General features: G+C 41.5%; 1 protein-coding gene across 1 annotated transcript in view; it reads right to left on the bottom strand.

The window, feature by feature from the left end:
* Nucleotides 1-19,601, bottom strand: part of LOC122799370 (proline dehydrogenase 1, mitochondrial-like) — a 972,876-nt gene extending 953,275 nt beyond the window's left edge. Inside the window, exon 1 of the mRNA XM_044068377.1 lies at nucleotides 18,715-19,601. Within this exon, the coding sequence (XP_043924312.1) occupies nucleotides 18,715-19,083 (369 nt within the window). The 5' untranslated portion in view covers nucleotides 19,084-19,601. The remainder of the gene's footprint in view (nucleotides 1-18,714) is intronic.
* Nucleotides 19,602-19,867: the final 266 nt, after the last annotated feature.

Raw genomic sequence — 19,867 nt, forward strand, 5'->3', positions numbered from 1 at the left:
ACAACAGGCATACAATGCCTCTGCGTAGGCAGTATGTGACTGCATACAGCTGGGGTGTCTACAGCCAGTCAGCATATGACATATATTTGAGACCCTTTATCCTCTTGGTGAGGTACCTTTGAGGTCTTTCTAACTGCTACAGGTGTCGGGTAAGGTACATCCCAAATAAGGCACTGTACTAAATTATGGGCCTGATAAGAGAACAGTATAGGGGCACAATGATCTCTGTTGACGTAGATGTGAATCCTTTCATGATAAGGTGGCCAATATAGACGATCTTCCTAGCCAAGTTGGCAATGTGAGTGTCACATGACAGGTTACTTTCCACTTGTGTCCCTAGGTCCCTGATTACTCCTTCCATACATAATGGATTACCACCTATGTGGTAATTTGTGAGTACCTTGTTTGGTATTTGGTGAGACATTCATACTGCCCAGTGTCTTCAGGATGGCTGAGTGGGGTTCGTGTGTGTGACAGTGTGGTCTGTAGCATGCTACAGACTGTACAGCAGTTTTGCCTACGGTTAGTTGCACATGGGTGGTCTCCGATGCTTCGTGCATTGTCAGTTACCTGGACATGTGGGTATCTGTGCTGAATATGGATACTCTCCCTCCTTTTATGTTTTGGTCCAGGTTTTGGGGCCATAACGCATGATATGAGGTATAACCTGGTAGTGCTGGTGTGCTGTCAGGAGCCTTGCTGCATGTTTCTGTCACTGCATGGACATCGATGTTCTCCATACTGGGGAGGGCCTCAGGAGCATGCATGTTGAGGTTTACATGTCTGGCATTGGGCAGCATTACCCTTATGTTTCTTTCCACTTATGTTTTCTAGGGAGGTGGGTTAGTCTTTTCAGCCTTGCCTACAAAAGGCTCTATGGAGGTGGCAAGAGCCTTAGCCAATATCCAGACGTCCAGGGGTAACAAGTGCAAGCCATCCCTGGTACAGCAGCGTGGCTTGTCAAGCATGACATCCCAAGCAGACAGACATTGGATCCCCTTGGAATGACACCAGTAATTGTGCCACTTGTTAAAGCTGATCATTCTGTGTTTGTACTGTGGCATCATTCTTAGTGAGGGTAGGATGCTGCACAAGGTCAGTGTCATACCGGCCTGGAATACATAATCGGAGAGCTCATCTATGTCTCTTTTCATGTAGTCCGGGGAGGTACATCTCAGGTCATTCACGCTAGCATGGACAATGACTGCATCATATTTCTACTTGCTTTGGGGTGACCTGCTTACTTGTGTTATGTGGCGTATTGTAGCAGCCTACAGGCAGCTTACTGTACCCTTTCCCTTGTTCAGTCTGGTGAGCGGGACAGCAGTGTGTCTGACTATGGAGTCACCTATTACAACTGTATCAGGCATGTTGTTTCTCCTACTGGCCTGTGACTGTTTGGCACATCAGCTTTGTGTACTATGTGTTGCATGTGCTATGTTTGGAGGTAGTGGTTGCTTGGGTGTCTGCTTTGGAGGCCTCTGTTGATGTGGTGTGTTTGTAGTTAGAGCCTCCGGGAATGTTTTTCTGTGTTTATGTCTTTGGTTTGCAGTTGTGATAGGTCTATGTGAGACTGGGTTTGTGGTGTGTGTGGTTACCTTCTCCTCCTGACTAGTTTTGACAGTACTGAGTTGAAAGAGCTCAGCCTCCGGTTTGGATAAATGGTTGCATCTCTCACATATATTTGTATTTCTTGGGGGGAGGTGAGGGTTGTCTGTGTACATGGGGCAGGTGTAACATTGCCTCAAGATTCACAGATTCAACTTGTTGTAGCTGGCCTTAGTGGATTGTAGAAGTGGACATATTTTATTGCCATACTACTGATCAGAGATTACTTCCCTTTTTAGGTTTGCTCTGTCATGTAGTAGCTTCCTCATTATCTTGCATGGTTTAGTAATGGCTAGGGTCCACCATGCCAGATGCCTGCGTGTATGGCATAATACATGCATTCCTGGCAGTGTTCATGGAATGCCTGTATAACAGGTTCTGAGTTGTGGCCCATATTTTGCACCTGCACAGGGCCTTTAATGGATTCCACATCAGTTTGGAGGAGTGCAACATTTGCTTTACACATGTTTTTCACTGTGGTTTTCTGGCCAGGGACTGTGGTCAGGATGTGTATATCTGGTGTGATTACTCTATGGTCTGATCTTACCAGTGAAGGATACACTTCTCATCTTGCCATCCAGTACCCATGTTGCTGATTATCACATCCAGTATGCTTACCCCTCTTGTGGGAGTGGTACGTTGTTCCTGGGCATTTTGGTTTATGGATTCAAGGAACCTTTGTCATAGGGTGTTGGAGCTAGAATAATGCTCCCAGTCTATGTTTGGGTATTTTCAGTCACCCAATATAATGTGGTTTGGAGGGCTTGATATATTCATGTATTCCAACATAGGCCAAGTGCAGTTTCTGGTGTTAGGACGGTAGTCTGTAGCAGGCTATATACTGGGAGGCAGTTTTAGCCACTGTTACTTGACCATGGCTAGTCCATGCTGCCTCTTGTTGTGGTACCAACATGGGGGTGTGGTTATCCTTGACAATTATTGCTAGTCACCCTCCTTTTGTAGCTTGTTCCATGTTTTGAGGCTGTACAGCACAGTATGAGGTGTAACCTGGTAGTGTTAGGGTGCTGTTGTGAGCCTTGACCCAGTTTTCTGTTACAGGACAGATATCAACATTCTCCATACTGGGGCAGTTTAGACTGCATGCATCTTGCTGTTTAGACTTCTGGCATTGGGTAGCATTACATCTAGGTTCTTATCCCTTGTGATACCTATGGAGGTGGGTTTGTGTTTTGAGCCTTACCTATTCAAGGCACGCTGTGGGTAACAACAGCCTTTGCCAGTATCCATAAGGCCAGGACTGATAGGTGCACGCCACCCCTAGCAGGTGGAGCATCATGTCATGCTCAGCATGTCATCCCAGGCTGGCACACATTGGATCCCCTTTGACTAACAGCAATACTTCAGCCAATTATTGCAGTTGATCATCCCATCTTCATATTGTGGCATCATGCTTGGTGAGGGTACTATGTTAGTCAGGGTGATCAAGTTTGCATATACTACATGGTGTTACATTGCTTAACACATGGCAATCATGCCTCAGGTGGTGCTGCAGGGCTGCCTCTGTCGGATGCACATACTACACTTCCTGTACATGTTTGAGAGCAGGTTATGTCATTTTAGGCATCCCTGTTATTATATGAGTGAGTCAGAGAGGGGTATCATTCCCAGGGTTCCTACTGAGCCAGTGTATGCGCTATGCGTTGCCTATTTGCCAAGGCCAGGGCATACTGGGCACGCCTCCTTCTGCCTACTGGGGCAGGCTCAGGTTGTTCCTCCTCCGAGTCACGCTCTGCCTGTGATGGCCTTGGCAATGGTGGGGAGCTGTCTGGCCTGGCCCTATGCTGGTCCTGCTGCAGCTGTTTTCGCAAGATCATATTATGTAGCATAGCACATACCATGACATTTTAGGTACATGTAGTTGGTGAGTACTGCAAGGCTCCACCAGATGTGTCCAGACACCGGAACCGTGACTTGAGCAGCCCAAACACATGCGCTATTACATTACGTGTTTGTGCATGTGCCTCATTATGGCGTTCCTGTTCAGGTGTGTGTGCGTTTCTGATGGGTGTCATCAGCCACGGCTCCAGTGCATAACCTGCATCCTCCACTAGGTGTCCATGTGGGATGTCCCCATTGGCAAATGTCTGGTACAGCTGCGTCAAATGCCAGAAATGGGAATCATGGTAGCTCCCAGGGCAGCCAGCACACACATTCATTATTATGCCCTGGGCATCACACACGACCTGGCAGTTGATGGAGGGGGAAGCCCTTGCGGTTTATGTAGGCCCTACCCTGCTCACCGGCTTGTGCTTTGATGCGTATGTGCGTGTAGTCTATTGCACACACAACCTCAGGGTATTCCGCTATTTGCTGGAAGAGACGCATATTGCTGGCCAATACCTCACGGGCATTGGGGAAATATACATGATCACCGACATGTGTTGACATGGCATCCAGGAACCAGTGCAGTATCCTGGAGGCTGATGCCTGTGATATCCCCATCATATCACCAGTTGGTCTCTGGAAGGTACCTGTTGCTAGTATTCTTAGGCCAACACATACCTTGGTTTCCACTGGGATGGGTTCCCCTCTGTTGGTTCTGTGTGTGAGGCGTGGCCTGCACAGCTCGACAATTTGCTGCAGGAGGTCTCTGTCCACTCTATAGTGCTCCACTATCTCCAGCTCATGTAACCCATGGTAGGTGACCCTGGGCCTGTACACTCTTCTCTGTCTCCTCACTGTGGGTTGTCTGGCACCATTTGTATTGTCACCACCCTCAGCAAGTCGCCTATGTCTCCTTATGACAGCTATGGCAGCCCCTAGCATTTCTGCTCTGAGTTAAGCTTTTTCAGTTTTCACTTCTAATAGCTTACTCCTGTCTTACAGTGTCTCGAGAGAAACATCCTGCACTGCTGTTTGCAGAGTTTTAAGTGTTGGGCTGGGCTACTATTCTGCCTGTGTAATTGCCTGCTTCTAATTGTTTTCGCCTGCTAGCTTCCTACTAATTCTGTTGCTTCCTTTTTCCTTTCTGTTTCCTCAGGGGGGGAGCAACGCGCATACCAGTGGAAACATGCTCACAGTGGCTTACACACGTGCACACATGCTTACACAGTTCAGAATCTACTTATTCAGGTTAAAACGCGCGCACACCAGCGCAAACAGTCTCACAAGTCTGCCAACAGGCTCCCACATGCTCTGTCTGCCTTACACGTGCGCACACTGCCCTACTCGTGCCTCCTGGCACGCACACGTGCGCATGCACGCCCAGCAAGAAACTTTGGTGTTGGCAACAGTGTAAACCTTCCATTTCTTGACTTTCCCATGCTTATCTTGTGACACTCCTATTTCCATGATATGTGTCTGACATCTGTCATGTAACACTGACCTCCAATGAACTGCATTTCTTTCTGCCATTCCCCCCCTGTGATGTCACCTATCTCCTACTATGTTCCTCCCCCTTATGTAACTCTTACACTACTCAGAATGTGCTCATTTGCTATGTGACAGTGGGATTCAGTATCCTAACACTCATTTACACCAGATTGCCTACTAATGCTTAGTTACATGTCTTAGACTCACCTTCCCCCCTTAGCAACCACTAAACGGTGACCATGTTGTTTTTGGTCTGCTGGTCCCTGCATTGTAAATCCATGTATTGCATAAAACCCACATTTGTGGGTTTATAACCTTCATTTTTATGTTTTATATAGTGCAGCCCGTTTGCGCGGGGTTGCGCTGCGTTTAAATATCGACGATCGCTGAAAAAAAAAATATTTATTTCTCATATTTGCATCGGGGTACCTTGCCAATGGCCACACATTTGGCCATTGGCATGCTGCCTGACACATATGCACCCTTAATTTGGAGCCGACATGGCTCCAAAGTGTTATTTGCAGAAACGTACTCAGTTGTCAACTGAGTACATATCTGCAGCTAACACGACTCTTCCACGGGCTGGTTTGTGCTTCGTGGATCGCTAATCTACCTCATTTGCATGCCTTTCGGCTGCAAGTGAGGTGATGAGCATATCCACACCCAGTCAGTGCAAGAGATGTTTTAGCTGGTCCCTTACACGGAATTTTGGGCTGTTCCTGGATCGCGAGGGCTGCATGGAGTCTTACACTACTCTTAGACTCCATGCAAGCCTTCGCGAATCCTGCCCTATATATATATATATAATTTATATATATATATATATATATATATATATATATATAATTTATATATATATATATATATATATATATATATATATATATATATATATATATATATATTTATATATCTCTATATATAATGTGTTTATATATATATATATATATATACACACACAATATATAATATATATATATATATATATATATATATATATATATATATATATATATATATATATATATATATATATATATATATATATATATATATATATATATATACATATATATATATATATATATATATATAATATATATATATATAATATATATATATATATATATATAATATATATATGGTTCCCATTCAAAGCCTGAAACATCATAAGCCTGAAAATCAAAATCCTGATATATATATCCTGAATACACAAATAATATAATATGTCACTATAAAGACACTAATATCTACCAACTGACCTAAGGTCCGTCTCACTGCTCCACCACTCACACGCGCCCTAAACCTAACTCATAAAAACTGCCCCAATATTTGTCACTATTGCATACATGCCTAACCTCGCTAACCTAACTCCTAACTCAAAAGCTAACCTAAAAAAAAAAAAAACAACCACACCTGACACCCCACGCTTGACCTAACACCACATTTGTGTTTTCAGGATTTGAGTTTTCAAGTTTTGGTTTCAGGCTTATAATATATATATATAATATATGTATATATATATATATATATATATATATATAATATATATATATATATATATATAATATATATATATATATATATATAATATATATATATATATATATATATATATATATATATATATATATATATATATATATATATATATATATATATATATATATATATATGTATATATATATATCATATATATATATGTATATATACTGTACCACAGATATAGGTATATAAAGACGCAGACACACACACATACACACACACCTGGGAATGGCTATTTCCCATCCAATCATCAAGATGTTTCTTGAAGAGTGCTACTGAGGAGCTTTGTTTGATATAGATAGGTAGTTTATTCCAGAGTATGGGAAGTCTCTGAGACAGGACTCTATCCCTCCGGCATGTTCTGTTTATTGTGGTGACAAGGTTTAGGTCCCTAAAGCGTGTAGCTCGTAGGGATTGGGATTTGTTTAAGTGGAGCATATCCAACAGTTCTGGGTTTGACATAGCTTTGTATGTTAGGCAGAGATCACCTCTGAGTAGGCGATATTCGACGGAGTAAAGCTGGAGTTTTTTTGAGACAGTCTGCGTAGGGCATCTGTTTGAGGCCGGTTATCCTCTTTGTGAGGTATTTCTGCGGCCTTTCCAGTTATTGTAGATGTCTTCTGAGGTACATTCCAAAAGGGGCGTTGTACTCTATAATGGGTCTAATGAGTGATGAGTAGAGGGGAACAATGACCTCTTTTTTTCTGGATGAGAAACCTTTTGTGATGTGGTGTGCCATGTAGAAGGATTTCCTGACTACTGTGGCAATGTGATTATCAAAGGAGAGACTACTGTCCACCTGTGTCCCAATGTCTCTTATCACACTTACAGTGTTAAGTATACTACCACCTATGTTGTAGTTCATGGGTACAGAGTTTTTACTAAAGGGGATGACAATGCACTTTTTGGCATTGAGCTTGAGGCCATGTCTTTGACACCAGGAATCTGTCTCAGTGAGGCCCTTTTGTAGGATGTCCACATCATCAAGAGTTTCAATTAAGGCTCCTAGTTTGCAGTCATCTGCGAACTTCATTAGTGAAAGACCTTCTGTGTTAGCCCGTACTTCAGAGAAGTAGATACCAAACATGAGAGGACCCAGGACTGAACCCTGTGGTACTCCACTTGTCACTGGTCTGAAGTCGGATTTGGAGTCTGTTACTTTCACAGTGTAGGTTCTGTCAGTGAGCCAGTTGGCAACCCATCTTGTGACATAGGGATTTATACCTAGTTTAGTGAGTTTATCTATAATTCCAGAGTGAGAGATGGTGTTGAAAGTCTTGGCAAGATCTAGATAGGCTGTGTGAACCACCTTACCCTTGTCTACGGCTTCAGTGACTGCTTCAAAGAAGTCTATCAGGTTTAGGAGACATGATCTGCCTTTCACAAACCTGAACTAGGTGGGGTCCAGAGTTTGTAGATTACCAATGTCTTTGTTTATAAGTTCCATGATGATACGTTCCATGGCCTTGCAGACCAGGCTCATCAGGCTAATGGGGCAGTAGTTCCCGGGGTCCATGGTGGCTTTCCCCTTGTGGAGTGGGATAACCATCGCTGTGCGCCATTCAGCAGGCACAAAGCCTGAGGTGAGTCTATGATTGAACATGGTACTTAGATGGGGTGCCAGTTTGTTTTGTAGTTCGTGTAGAACGCAGCCTGGGATGTTGTCTCGTCCCATGGATGCTGTGTTCATGGCTTTGGAAAGTGTGGTTTTACCTGTGTGGCTGTGTTTACAAGAACTTTGCATTCTTCTGGTATAGAGATGGGCTCTTTAGGGGCTGAGAGGGGGTTAAAGTTAGCACTGAACCTATCTGCCAGGATGTTGGCAATATCAGTTGGGTCTGTATATTTAGTGCCATTGTGCTGTAACTCAGAGCAGATCTGAGTGTTGCCATTGAGATTCTTGACATAACTATAGAATGCTTTGTGGTTGTCTTTAGAATCTGTGGTGATTTTGTTTTCGTAACTAGCTTTGGAGGATTTTATCAGGGATTGCAGCTTCTTACTGAGGTTGACCAGGGAGCTCCTCCACTCATGGGATTTTACTCTCTTTTACAACAGTTTCTTCCTTCTGTTGTAAAGTTTGTTTATGGCAGGGGACCACCAGATTGGCTTCCTTTTTTTGGAGGATAGCATCTTGGTTCTGTTTGGGATAGCACGATCCATGCACTCATGTAAGTGCTTATAAAGTGCAATTGTGTAGGATTTAGTAGTCGTAACTGTATTGTCCATCTGCGTGGGTGTCATGAAATTCACCACTTCTGTCTTAAGAAGCATGAAGTTGGCTTTGGAGAAATTTTTTACCATGGTTTCCTTAATGGGGGGTGGGGGCAGGATGTGGATATCTAGGGTAATTAGCTTATGGTCAGATCGGACCAATGAGGCATTGACTTCAGGTGTGGAACACCAGTCACTCATGTTTGTAATGACTAAATCTAGGATATTGTTGCCCCTGGTGGGGGTGTGGATAAGTTGATCCAGGGCATTGGAGTTTATGAATTCCAGAAAGTGTTGAGCAAAGGAGTTGGTACATGAGTAGTTTTCCCATTTAATGGTGAGGTAGTTGAAATCACCCATTATTAGTGTGTTTGGTTGAACCCTAATATTTTCCAGTAAATCAAGAAAAGAGGAGTGGAAATCCTGGGGCATGGTGGGTGTTCTGTAGCAAGCTACAATTTGGATTGCAGTTTTGCCCAGAGTTAGTTACACTTGGATAACCTCTGCTGCATTATGCTGAGCAACTAGCCTGGAGGTGTGGATATCCTTAATGAATATGGACACACCTCCCCCTTTGATGTTCTGGTCCAGGTTACATGGTCGAAAAGTGTGGAATGAGTTATAGCCTGGTAGTGCAGGGTTGCTCTCTGGAGCCTTGAACCAGGTCTCAGTCACTGCGCAGATATCGATGTTCTCCATTTTAAGGAGTGCCTCGAGTGAGTGCATTTTGAAATTTAGACTTCTAGCATTGAGTAGCATCACCCTCAGTTTTTGCTTGCCTGTTCCTGTTATGGTGGTGAATTTGTCATTTGAACTTTGCCTAAAAAAAGGCACTATAGGGATGGCAAGAACCTTAGCCAGTATCCAGAATCCCAGGGGTGACAGGTGCAAGCCATCTGGCAAAGCATCGTGGTCTGTCGACCATGTCATCCCAGGCAGACAGATACTGGATCCCTTTAGAATGGCACCAGAAGCTTAGCCAATTGTTGAAGTCAATCATCTTGTCCTTGTACTGTGGCATCATTCTGGGTGATGGCAGAATGCTACTCAGGGCTAGGGTCATACCTGCCTGGGCTACAAGATCAGAGCGCTCTTCCATGTCTCTTTTCATATAGTCCAGGAAGGTATGTCTTAGGTCATTCACACCAACATGGGCAATGACAGAGTCATATTTGTACTTGCTGTGGAGTGACCTGAGTGTGTGGGTTATGTGCTGGATCCTGGCACCCGATAGGCAGCCGACAGTAACCTTCTCCTTGTTTAGCCTGGTGAGTGGGACATCAGTGTGCCTGACTATAGAGTCACATATGACTAGTGTGTTGGGTATGTTGTTTTGCCTTATTGGCTGTGGTTGAGTGGCACACTGAGTCTGTGGGCTATGTGTCATTTGGGTTGTGTTGGGGGGTGGAGGCTGCTTGCATTTCTGCTTTGGAGGTCTCTGTTGCTTGAGCAGATTATTACTGAGAGCCTCCGCGAATGTTTTTGTGTTTCTATGTGTGGATTTTGGTGGTGTAGATTTAGTGAGACTGTGATGAGTGTGGTGTGGTGCAAGTGTTTACTTTCTCCTCTTGACTGTCAGGTTCAGTCTTGAATGGAGAGAGCTTTACCTCCAGTTTGGCTAGATAAGTGCATCTCTCACAGGTTGTAGTGTTGGGTGGTAGGAGGAGAGGGTTGTCTGTGTACATAAAGCAATTTCTACATTGCCCCAAGATGCCCAGATTCATCAGATAGACAGGAGAGAACACTGGGAGCTGACCTTTGGACATGCCTGAATAAAAAACTATTTTTCTCTAGATAAGTGAGGAAAGTGAGTACAAGAGCTGTTTTTCTCTAAGCAAGTGAGGAAAGTAAGTACCAAAACTGTTTTCCTCTAGGTAATGAGGAAGGTTGAGTGCTTTAGTAATTGGTATGCTATTTAGTGCTTACAAGTTCCGAACAAGTGCTGATCACGAATAAGCAATTTCAAGTGCTAAAACTAAGAATCTGTATCTGGACTAAACTAGTTACAGGAAAGGGGGGAAACAAGTGCAAACGCAGGCTTTTAAATCAGAAAGTTGAGAGAGATGGAAAAACTACCAAAACGGCCAATAACTACAATTTCTGGGCCAGAACCACTCCTTATGTGGTAGATAGGTTACCTAGTGCTTATCACTCCCACTGATAAGCTAGAAGGCTTCCCTCCAATTCAGAAAGCTCGGGGGAGGGGGGTTCAGAAGCTTCCATACAGTCCTGGATACAGCAAATCTGAATCTAGACTACACTAGTTACAGGAAAAGTATATATATATATATATATATATATATATATATATATATATATATATATATATATATATATACACACATACAGAAAAGTACAGAAACAGACAATGCGAATCGTACCAAATGTCAATACTCCAGAAAGGGCGTCAGCAAAACATACCCAAAAAGCTCGGACACCAAAAGTTGAAATAATCCTCTGTTTAATGTTTAAAACACCAAAATGGTAGCGAACAACAGTATATGGTTAAGCGCTTTCGTCTGATCAGCATCAGACTTCCTCAGAACCATGAATAAAATCTTACAATGATATTTAAATACATTTTGGCGCCAACAATCTTGCAAAACACTTACATTTTTAAAGGGCAACACTCATATAATATTACATAATTCATAACATCGTGTGATGTATTTATAAATATGTGCATTGAAACACTGGATCCTAATGTTGCAAAATGCATGACTAAATAAATAAAAATTCCTATAACAATGTGTACATTGTACTACCTACTCTGTAAATTAAAATGTAATACTGCAATGTTCAAATCCATAATAATAGTGGAAATAATGGAAATACACTTGAACTCAGTGCATATATCATTCATCGACCTATTGCTTCCACTAACAATAGAATATTCGTCAAACACTAATAATTATACTAATCTATGTACACAATAAACGATAAAACATTTTAAAAGTTGATATTTTACTTAGTACAAAAAATACAATAAATAACCATATATTGTGCAATGAAATAGGTAGGATAATGTAAACAAATCCTACTTAACCAGAATATTCCACCTAAAAAAGAAAAAGAACTGGAAGAACTATAGTGGGTACTACTTAGGTAACAAGTAAAGTAAAAGATGTACAACTAAATACATCTCTGTGTACTAAAGAAGACCCATAAACAAGGGAGGGTAGTGTAATAAATATACTAAACTACATGTTTGAATATAAAAAATGAGATAATATATTAAAATGCTAAAACCTATGTATGTACAACTAATCTATGAATGGAGATTCAATGTCACAGCTGTACTTCCACTTTTGTAAATACTAATGTTACTGATGTATGTTGTATGCTAGGACATTGAAAGAAATATTTTTTCCTTAAAAATTTGTAAGGCTCAGCTAAATGCTTACTGTGCTACTGTAAAGGCAATGTTTAATGGAAGAGCTTTTCACCTTAATTATGGTTATTCGAGAGTGGGCACAAGGATTCCTGATAAAATTCAACATATTTTTAACACTAAAAACTGTAAAGCTCAGCTAAGAACTTTGTTTACTAACAGTATAAAAGTATAGGCCATGTTTGTAACAGATGAGCAAGTCCATATCGATTACATGACTGACAAAATGGGCACAAAGATTCCAGATGAAACAGGAAAACTTGCAGGCACAATTCAATGATGATCTAGTTAACTGAACACCACAGTCAAGTACAGACACACCAGATTTTCCAATTTATCTGTACCTTTTCTCTTCTTTATTCAAGAATTCTGAACAAAGTTAAAATAATGGGGGGGGGGGCAAAGGAACAAACTAAAGGACAGTGTTTGAATATTACTCTAATTCACTTAAAAATAATACACCAACAGTTTCAGCAACAACATGCATTTTCTGTGCAATAAGTATGAAATTCTAATGTATGACTTTATTAACTGACAATAGTCCTTCGTGATTTACCAGAAAATGAAACCTGTTTTGAGGGGAGTGACAGACATATGAGGCAAAATCAGTGATGTTCTGCAAAGTTTTATTTCATATACCAGCATACCTCGATCTTGTCTTTACAGTTTAGCCTATATTTTATGGCATTTATAACTATGTCCCAAAACAGTGTGACTTAAAGTCATTAGAGCTACAGATTAGCTGTTCGCCACATAATACACAGTAATGCAAATCTTTTTATACTGTTAACTTTGTAAGTGAATACTGTCAATATGTTAACAGAGTCCCTGATTTTGTGACTTTGCCAGTAATTATTTTGGCTATAACCCTAATATCTGGAGAAAAGAGGCTGAGAGCATGTATGCAAGCAAATATTAGATTAATTTAATAAACAAACGCCTACAGAACTCCAACAGATTCTAGTATAATCAGGCAAGAAAGCCTAGTACTAAGGAAATGTAGTTTTCCATTCTTAAGGGCAGTAATACTTTCCTTAAGAAAAAACAAACAGACAAAAAAGAAAAAAAAAACTAGTTGTAAGGGAACGATAGCAGCATATGATGTGCTAAAACAGACTGATGTCATGAATACTTGTGCAAGATCCGGGTTAAAGATCACCTTGCTTTCTTATTAAAAACAAGAAAACAGGAGTCAAGTGGGTATTACTTGTTTGTTTCAGAAGTTGATACCAAACAGGAGAGGACCCAGGACTGAACCCTGTGGTACTCCACTTGTCACTGGTCTTAAGTCGGATTTGGAGTCTGTTACTTTCACAGTGTAGGTTCTGTCAGTGAGCCAGTTGGCAACCCATCTTGTGACATAGGGATTTATACCTAGTTTAGTGAGTTTATCTATAATTCCAGAGTGAGAGTTGGTGTTGAAAGTCTTGGCAAGATCTAGATAGGCTGTGTGAACCACCTTACCCTTGTCTACGGCTTCAGTGACTGCTTCAAAGAAGTCTATCAGGTTTAGGAGACATGATCTGCATTTCACAAACCTGAACTAGGTGGGGTCCAGAGTTTGTAGATTACCAATGTCTTTGTTTATAAGTTCCATGATGATACGTTCCATGGCCTTGCAGACCAGGCTCATCAGGCTAATGGGGCAGTAGTTCCCGGGGTCCATGGTGGCTTTCCCCTTGTGGAGTGGGATAACCATCGCTGTGCGCCATTCAGCAGGCACAAAGCCTGAGGTGAGTCTATGATTGAACATGGTACTTAGATGGGGTGCCAGTTTGTTTTGTAGTTCGTGTAGAACGCAGCCTGGGATGTTGTCTGGTCCCATGGATGCTGTGTTCATGGCTTTGGAAAGTGTGGTTTTACCTGTGCGGCCGTGTTTACAAGAACTTTGCATTCTTCTGGTATAGAGATGGGCTCTTTAGGGGCTGAGAGGGGGTTAAAGTTAGCACTGAACCTATCTGCCAGGATGTTGGCAATATCAGTTGGGTCTGTATATTTAGTGCCATTGTGCTGTAACTCAGAGCAGATCCGAGTGTTGCCATTGAGATTCTTGACATAACTATAGAATGCTTTGTGGTTGTCTTTAGAATCCGTGGTGATTTTGTTTTCGTAACTAGCTTTGGAGGATTTTATCAGGGATTGCAGCTTCTTACTGAGGTTGACCAGGGAGCTCCTCCACTCATGGGATTTTACTCTCTTTTACAACAGTTTCTTCCTTCTGTTGTAAAGTTTGTTTATGGCAGGGGACCACCAGATTGGCTTCCTTTTTTTGGAGGATAGCATCTTGGTTCTGTTTGGGATAGCACGATCCATGTACTCATGTAAGTGCTTATAAAGTGCAATTGTGTAGGATTTAGTAGTCGTAACTGTACTGTCCATCTGCGTGGGTGTCATGAAATTCACTACTTCTGTCTTAAGAAGCATGAAGTTGGCTTTGGAGAAATTTTTTACCATGGTTTCCTTAATGGGGGGTGGGGGCAGGATGTGGATATCTAGGGTAATTAGCTTATGGTCAGATCGGACCAATGAGGCATTGACTTCAGGTGTGGAACACCAGTCACTCATGTTTGTAATGACTAAATCTAGGATATTGTTGCCCCTGGTGGGGGTGTGGATAAGTTGATCCAGGGCATTGGAGTTTATGAATTCCAGAAAGTGTTGAGCAAAGGAGTTGGTACATGAGTAGTTTTCCCATTTAATGGTGAGGTAGTTGAAATCACCCATTATTAGTGTGTTTGGTTGAACGCTAATATTTTCCAGTAAATCAAGAAAAGAGGAGTGGAAATCCTGGGGCATGGTGGGTGTTCTGTAGCAAGCTACAATTTGGATTGCAGTTTTGCCCAGAGTTAGTTACACTTGGATAACCTCTGCTGCATTATGCTGAGCAACTAGCCTGGAGGTGTGGATATCCTTAATGAATATGGACACACATCCGCCTTTGATGTTCTGGTCCAGGTTACATGGTCGAAAAGTGCGGAATGAGTTATAGCCTGGTAGTGCAGGGTTGCTCTCTGGAGCCTTGATCCAGGTCTCAGTCACTGCACAGATATCGATGTTCTCCATTTTAAGGAGTGCCTCGAGTGAGTGCATTTTGAAATTTAGACTTCTAGCATTGAGTAGCATCACCCTCAGTTTTTGCCTGCCTGTTCCTGTTATGGCGGTGAATTTGTCATTTGAACCTTGTCTAAAAAAGGCACTATAGGGGTGGCAAGAACCTTAGCCAGTATCTGGAATCCCAGGGGTGACAGGTGCAAGCCATCTGGCAAAGCATCGTGGTCTGTCGACCATGTCATCCCAGGCAGACAGATACTGGATCCCTTTAGAATGGCACCAGAAGCTTAGCCAATTGTTGAAGTCAATCATCTTGTCCTTGTACTGTGGCATCATTCTGGGTGATGGCAGAATGCTACTCAGGGCTAGGGTCATACCTGCCTGGGCTACAAGATCAGAGCGCTCTTCCATGTCTCTTTTCATATAGTCCAGGAAGGTATGTCTTAGGTCGTTCACACCAACATGGGCAATGACAGAGTCATATTTGTACTTGTTGTGGAGTGACCTGAGTGCGTGGGTTATGTGCTGGATCCTGGCACCCGATAGGCAGCTGACAGTAACCTTCTCCTTGTTTAGCCTGGTGAGTGGGACATCAGTGTGCCTGACTATAGAGTCACATATGACTAGTGTGTTGGGTACGTTGTTTTGCCTTATTGGCTGTGGTTGAGTGGCACACTGAGTCTGTGGGCTATGTGTCATTTGGGTTGTGTTGGGGGGCGGAGGCTGCTTGCATTTCTGCTTTGGAGGTCTCTGTTGCTTGAGCAGATTATTACTGAGAGCCTCCGCAAATGTTTTTGTGTTTCTATGTGTGGATTTTGGTGGTGTAGATTTAGTGAGACTGTGATGAGTGTGGTGTGGTGCAAGTGTTTACTTTCTCCTCTTGACTGTCAGGTTCAGTCTTGAATGGAGAGAGCTTTACATCCAGTTTGGCTAGATAAGTGCATCTCTTACAGGTTGTAGTGTTGGGTGGTAGGAGGAGAGGGTTGTCTGTGTACATAAAGCAATTTCTACATTGCCCCAAGATGCCCAGATTCATCAGATAGACAGGAGAGAACACTGGGAGCTGACCTTTGGACATGCCTGAATAAAAAACTATTTTTCTCTAGATAAGTGAGGAAAGTGAGTACAAGAGCTGTTTTTCTCTAAGCAAGTGAGGAAAGTAAGTACCAAAACTGTTTTCCTCTAGGTAATGAGGAAGGTTGAGTGCTTTAGTAATTGGTATGCTATTTAGTGCTTACAAGTTCCGAACAAGTGCTGATCACGAATAAACAATTTCAAGTGCTAAAATCTAAGAATCTGTATCTGGACTAAACTAGTTACAGGAAAGGGGGTAAACAAGTGCAAATGCAGGCTTTTAAATCAGAAAGTTGAGAGAGATGGAAAAACTACAAAAACGGCCAATAACTACAATTTCTGGGCCAGAACCACTCCTTATGTGGTAGATAGGTTACCTAGTGCTTATCACTCCCACTGATAAGCTAGAAGGCTTCCCTCCAATTCAGAAAGCTCGGGGGAGGGGGGGGGGGTTCAGAAGCTTCCATACAGTCCTGGATACAGCAAATCTGAATCTAGACTACACTAGTTACAGGAAAAGTATATATATATATATATATATATATATATATATATATATATATATATATATATACACACACACATACAGAAAAGTAGCTAAAACAGCAGTAAAAATTTCAAATGCAGTGCAAGCTAACACACGGGTATGTATCAATGTTAGACAAGTTGCAATTAAATTAACAGTTGCATTAGTCAAGGGAAAAAGTTGGAACTGTGTGAGACACTAGACAGATTTAACTTAAAGGCATTTTTAAAAGAGTTCTACTGAAATACAATAATTGCCTTGTCATGCACTATAAGCAATAATGGGCAATGCAATCAAGACAGTGCCAGCAAATCTCTGCATAATATGTCACTTTGTCACAGTTGTACTTCCACTTTTGTAAATACTAATGTTACTGATGTATGTTGTATGCTAGGACATTTTTTCCTTAAAAATTTGTAAGGCTCAGCTAAATGCTTACTGTGCTACTGTAAAGGCAATGTTTAATGGAAGAGCTTTTCACCTTAATTATGGTTATTCGAGAGTGGGCACAAGGATTCCTGATAAAATTCAACATATTTTTAACACTAAAAACTGTAAAGCTCAGCTAAGAACTTTGTAAACAGTATAAAAGTATAGGCCATGTTTGTAACAGATGAGCAAGTCCATATCGATTACATGACTGACAAAATGGGCACAAAGATTCCAGATGAAACAGGAAAACTTGCAGGCACAATTCAATGATGATCTAGTTAACTGAACATCACAATCAAGTACAGACACACCAGATTTTCCAATTTATCTGTACCTTTTCTCTTCTTTATTCAAGAATTCTGAACAAAGTTAAAATAATGGGGGGGGGGGGGGCAAAGGAACAAACTAAAGGACAGTGTTTGAATATTACTCTAATTCACTTAAAAATAATACACCAACAGTTTCAGCAACAACATGCATTTTCTGTGCAATAAGTATGAAATTCTAATGTATGACTTTATTAACTGACAATAGTCCTTCGTGATTTACCAGAAAATGAAACCTGTTTTGAGGGGAGTGACAGACATATGAGGCAAAATCAGTGATGTTCTGCAAAGTTTTATTTCATATACCAGCATACCTCGATCTTGTCTTTACAGTTTAGCCTATATTTTATGGCATTTATAACTATGTCCCAAAACAGTGTGACTTAAAGTCATTAGAGCTACAGATTAGCTGTTCGCCACATAATACACAGTAATGCAAATCTTTTTATACTGTTAACTTTGTAAGTGAATACTGTCAATATGTTAACAGAGTCCCTGATTTTGTGACTTTGCCAGTAATTATTTTGGCTATAACCCTAATATCTGGAGAAAAGAGGCTGAGAGCAATGTATGCAAGCAAATATTAGATTAATTTAATAAACAAACGCCTGCAGAACTGCAACAGATTCTAGTATAATCAGGCAAGGAAGCCTAGTACTAAGGAAATGTAGTTTTCCATTCTTAAGGGCAGTAATACTTTCCTTAAGAAAAAAACAAACAGACAAAAAAGAAAAAAAACTAGTTGTAAGGGAACGATAGCAGCATATGATGTGCTAAAACAGACTGATGTCATGAATACTTGTGCAAGATCCGAGTTAAAGATCACCTTGCTTTCTTATTAAAAACAAGAAAACAGGAGTCAAGTGGGTATTACTTGTTCAACCCACTGTTTATAAAGTAAAACCAAAAGACTGATTATTGTATAAGGGAATGCTTAGCATACAGACAGATGAAGACAAGTCCAGTCAAGTGGTACTTACACTACCTCAGTTTTTTTACGCAACTTACCAAGTTTATTGGTTAGCCACCCACTACTCCCTCAATCTTAGAAAAAAAGAAGAAAAAAATCAAGTATTTATTAACGCACAACTAAACAAAAGACACAACAGAAGTGTCAAATTTCAAGCATTATTGCTGTGTGTTGCGCCGCAACTATTTAATGTACTTTTGAAACGTGACTACACGTGCTCTTGTTTAACATCAATTCACCTCACCTCTCTGTTCCTCTTTACCAGAAACTCGAAGGAACACAACTTAAACACTGCCAGGCTACGAATAAGTTCTAGGGTCATTTTGCTCCTGTACACCTCTCGCGTATTATCAAAGTCAATGAAAGGCATCGCCTCTTTTTCAGGACCGGGGTATTTAGGCTGTTGCTGAGTTACCGGGACATGGTCCACGACGGCCGGCTTCCACAAGCACGCTCGTCCCATCTCTTCAGTCTCCACCACCTCTGGCTTCTTTCTCGGTGATGCTTCTGCCGATGTAGAATATAATCGGGCATCCCCACTGGAAAACACACGAGTCAGACATCTAAAATCCAAGCCAGTTGCGGTAGAGGGGATCAGTTTCCTGCACGCCATCACGGTCACCCAAAATGACTTTCACAGGTTGCCACCAATAACGATAAGAAGATTATTACTAGAAGCAGACTGGTACCGTTGAACAGCAGGCACGAACCTGTTTTCCTGCCACATGAGGTGTAGCCCCGCCTATTCCATGCCGGCCCTCTATCAGCGTCCAATCAGCGCCTCTGAAGCAGCCTAGCCCCCCAATACAACTGGCGCCATCAATTTTGAGGGCTTTTACGGAAGATGGATCTTAGGTACCATTACCCTTCTACAAAAGACATTTTTTGCGTAGTGCAAATGGGTAGTCTGACCTAACAGCAAAGTTTTCTGTGACTGTTGAGATTTGAGAAGGTCGAATCTCTCTCTCTCTCTCGATAGTAGAAATTCTGCTATAAGCCACCAATTCTAGATGGTTCTAGATCATCAGCTCAGGATGAGCACGATAAGCACCGTTTTTACAACTTCGCTGAGCTTCAGACGTTAAACGTTTTATTAGATATGTATGTGTGAAGCCAGGAATACACTATAAACTGCAGATATACTAATTAAGTTTTAAGGGAGCAATATTTTATCCCGCAGAAGTACGTGTAGTGCCCCTATTTTAAACGTATAAAGTAGAGGATTCTACGTTTCAGTGCTGCCGACTTTTCGTATTACTAAGTCTTCACTTGAAAGTTTATAATGTAATATGCTTACGTACCACGGTGCTACCACCTGTTTTACATCTATGACCATTTTTCCAGAATTTTTTTAACATACCTACATTGGTGCGTGCAGTGCAGTCGCACTTTTTCCT

The sequence above is a fragment of the Protopterus annectens genome, chromosome 4.part0 (assembly GCF_019279795.1).
Source record: "Protopterus annectens isolate FY-2018-M chromosome 4.part0, PAN1.0, whole genome shotgun sequence".
NCBI classification, from domain to species: domain Eukaryota; kingdom Metazoa; phylum Chordata; order Ceratodontiformes; family Protopteridae; genus Protopterus; species Protopterus annectens.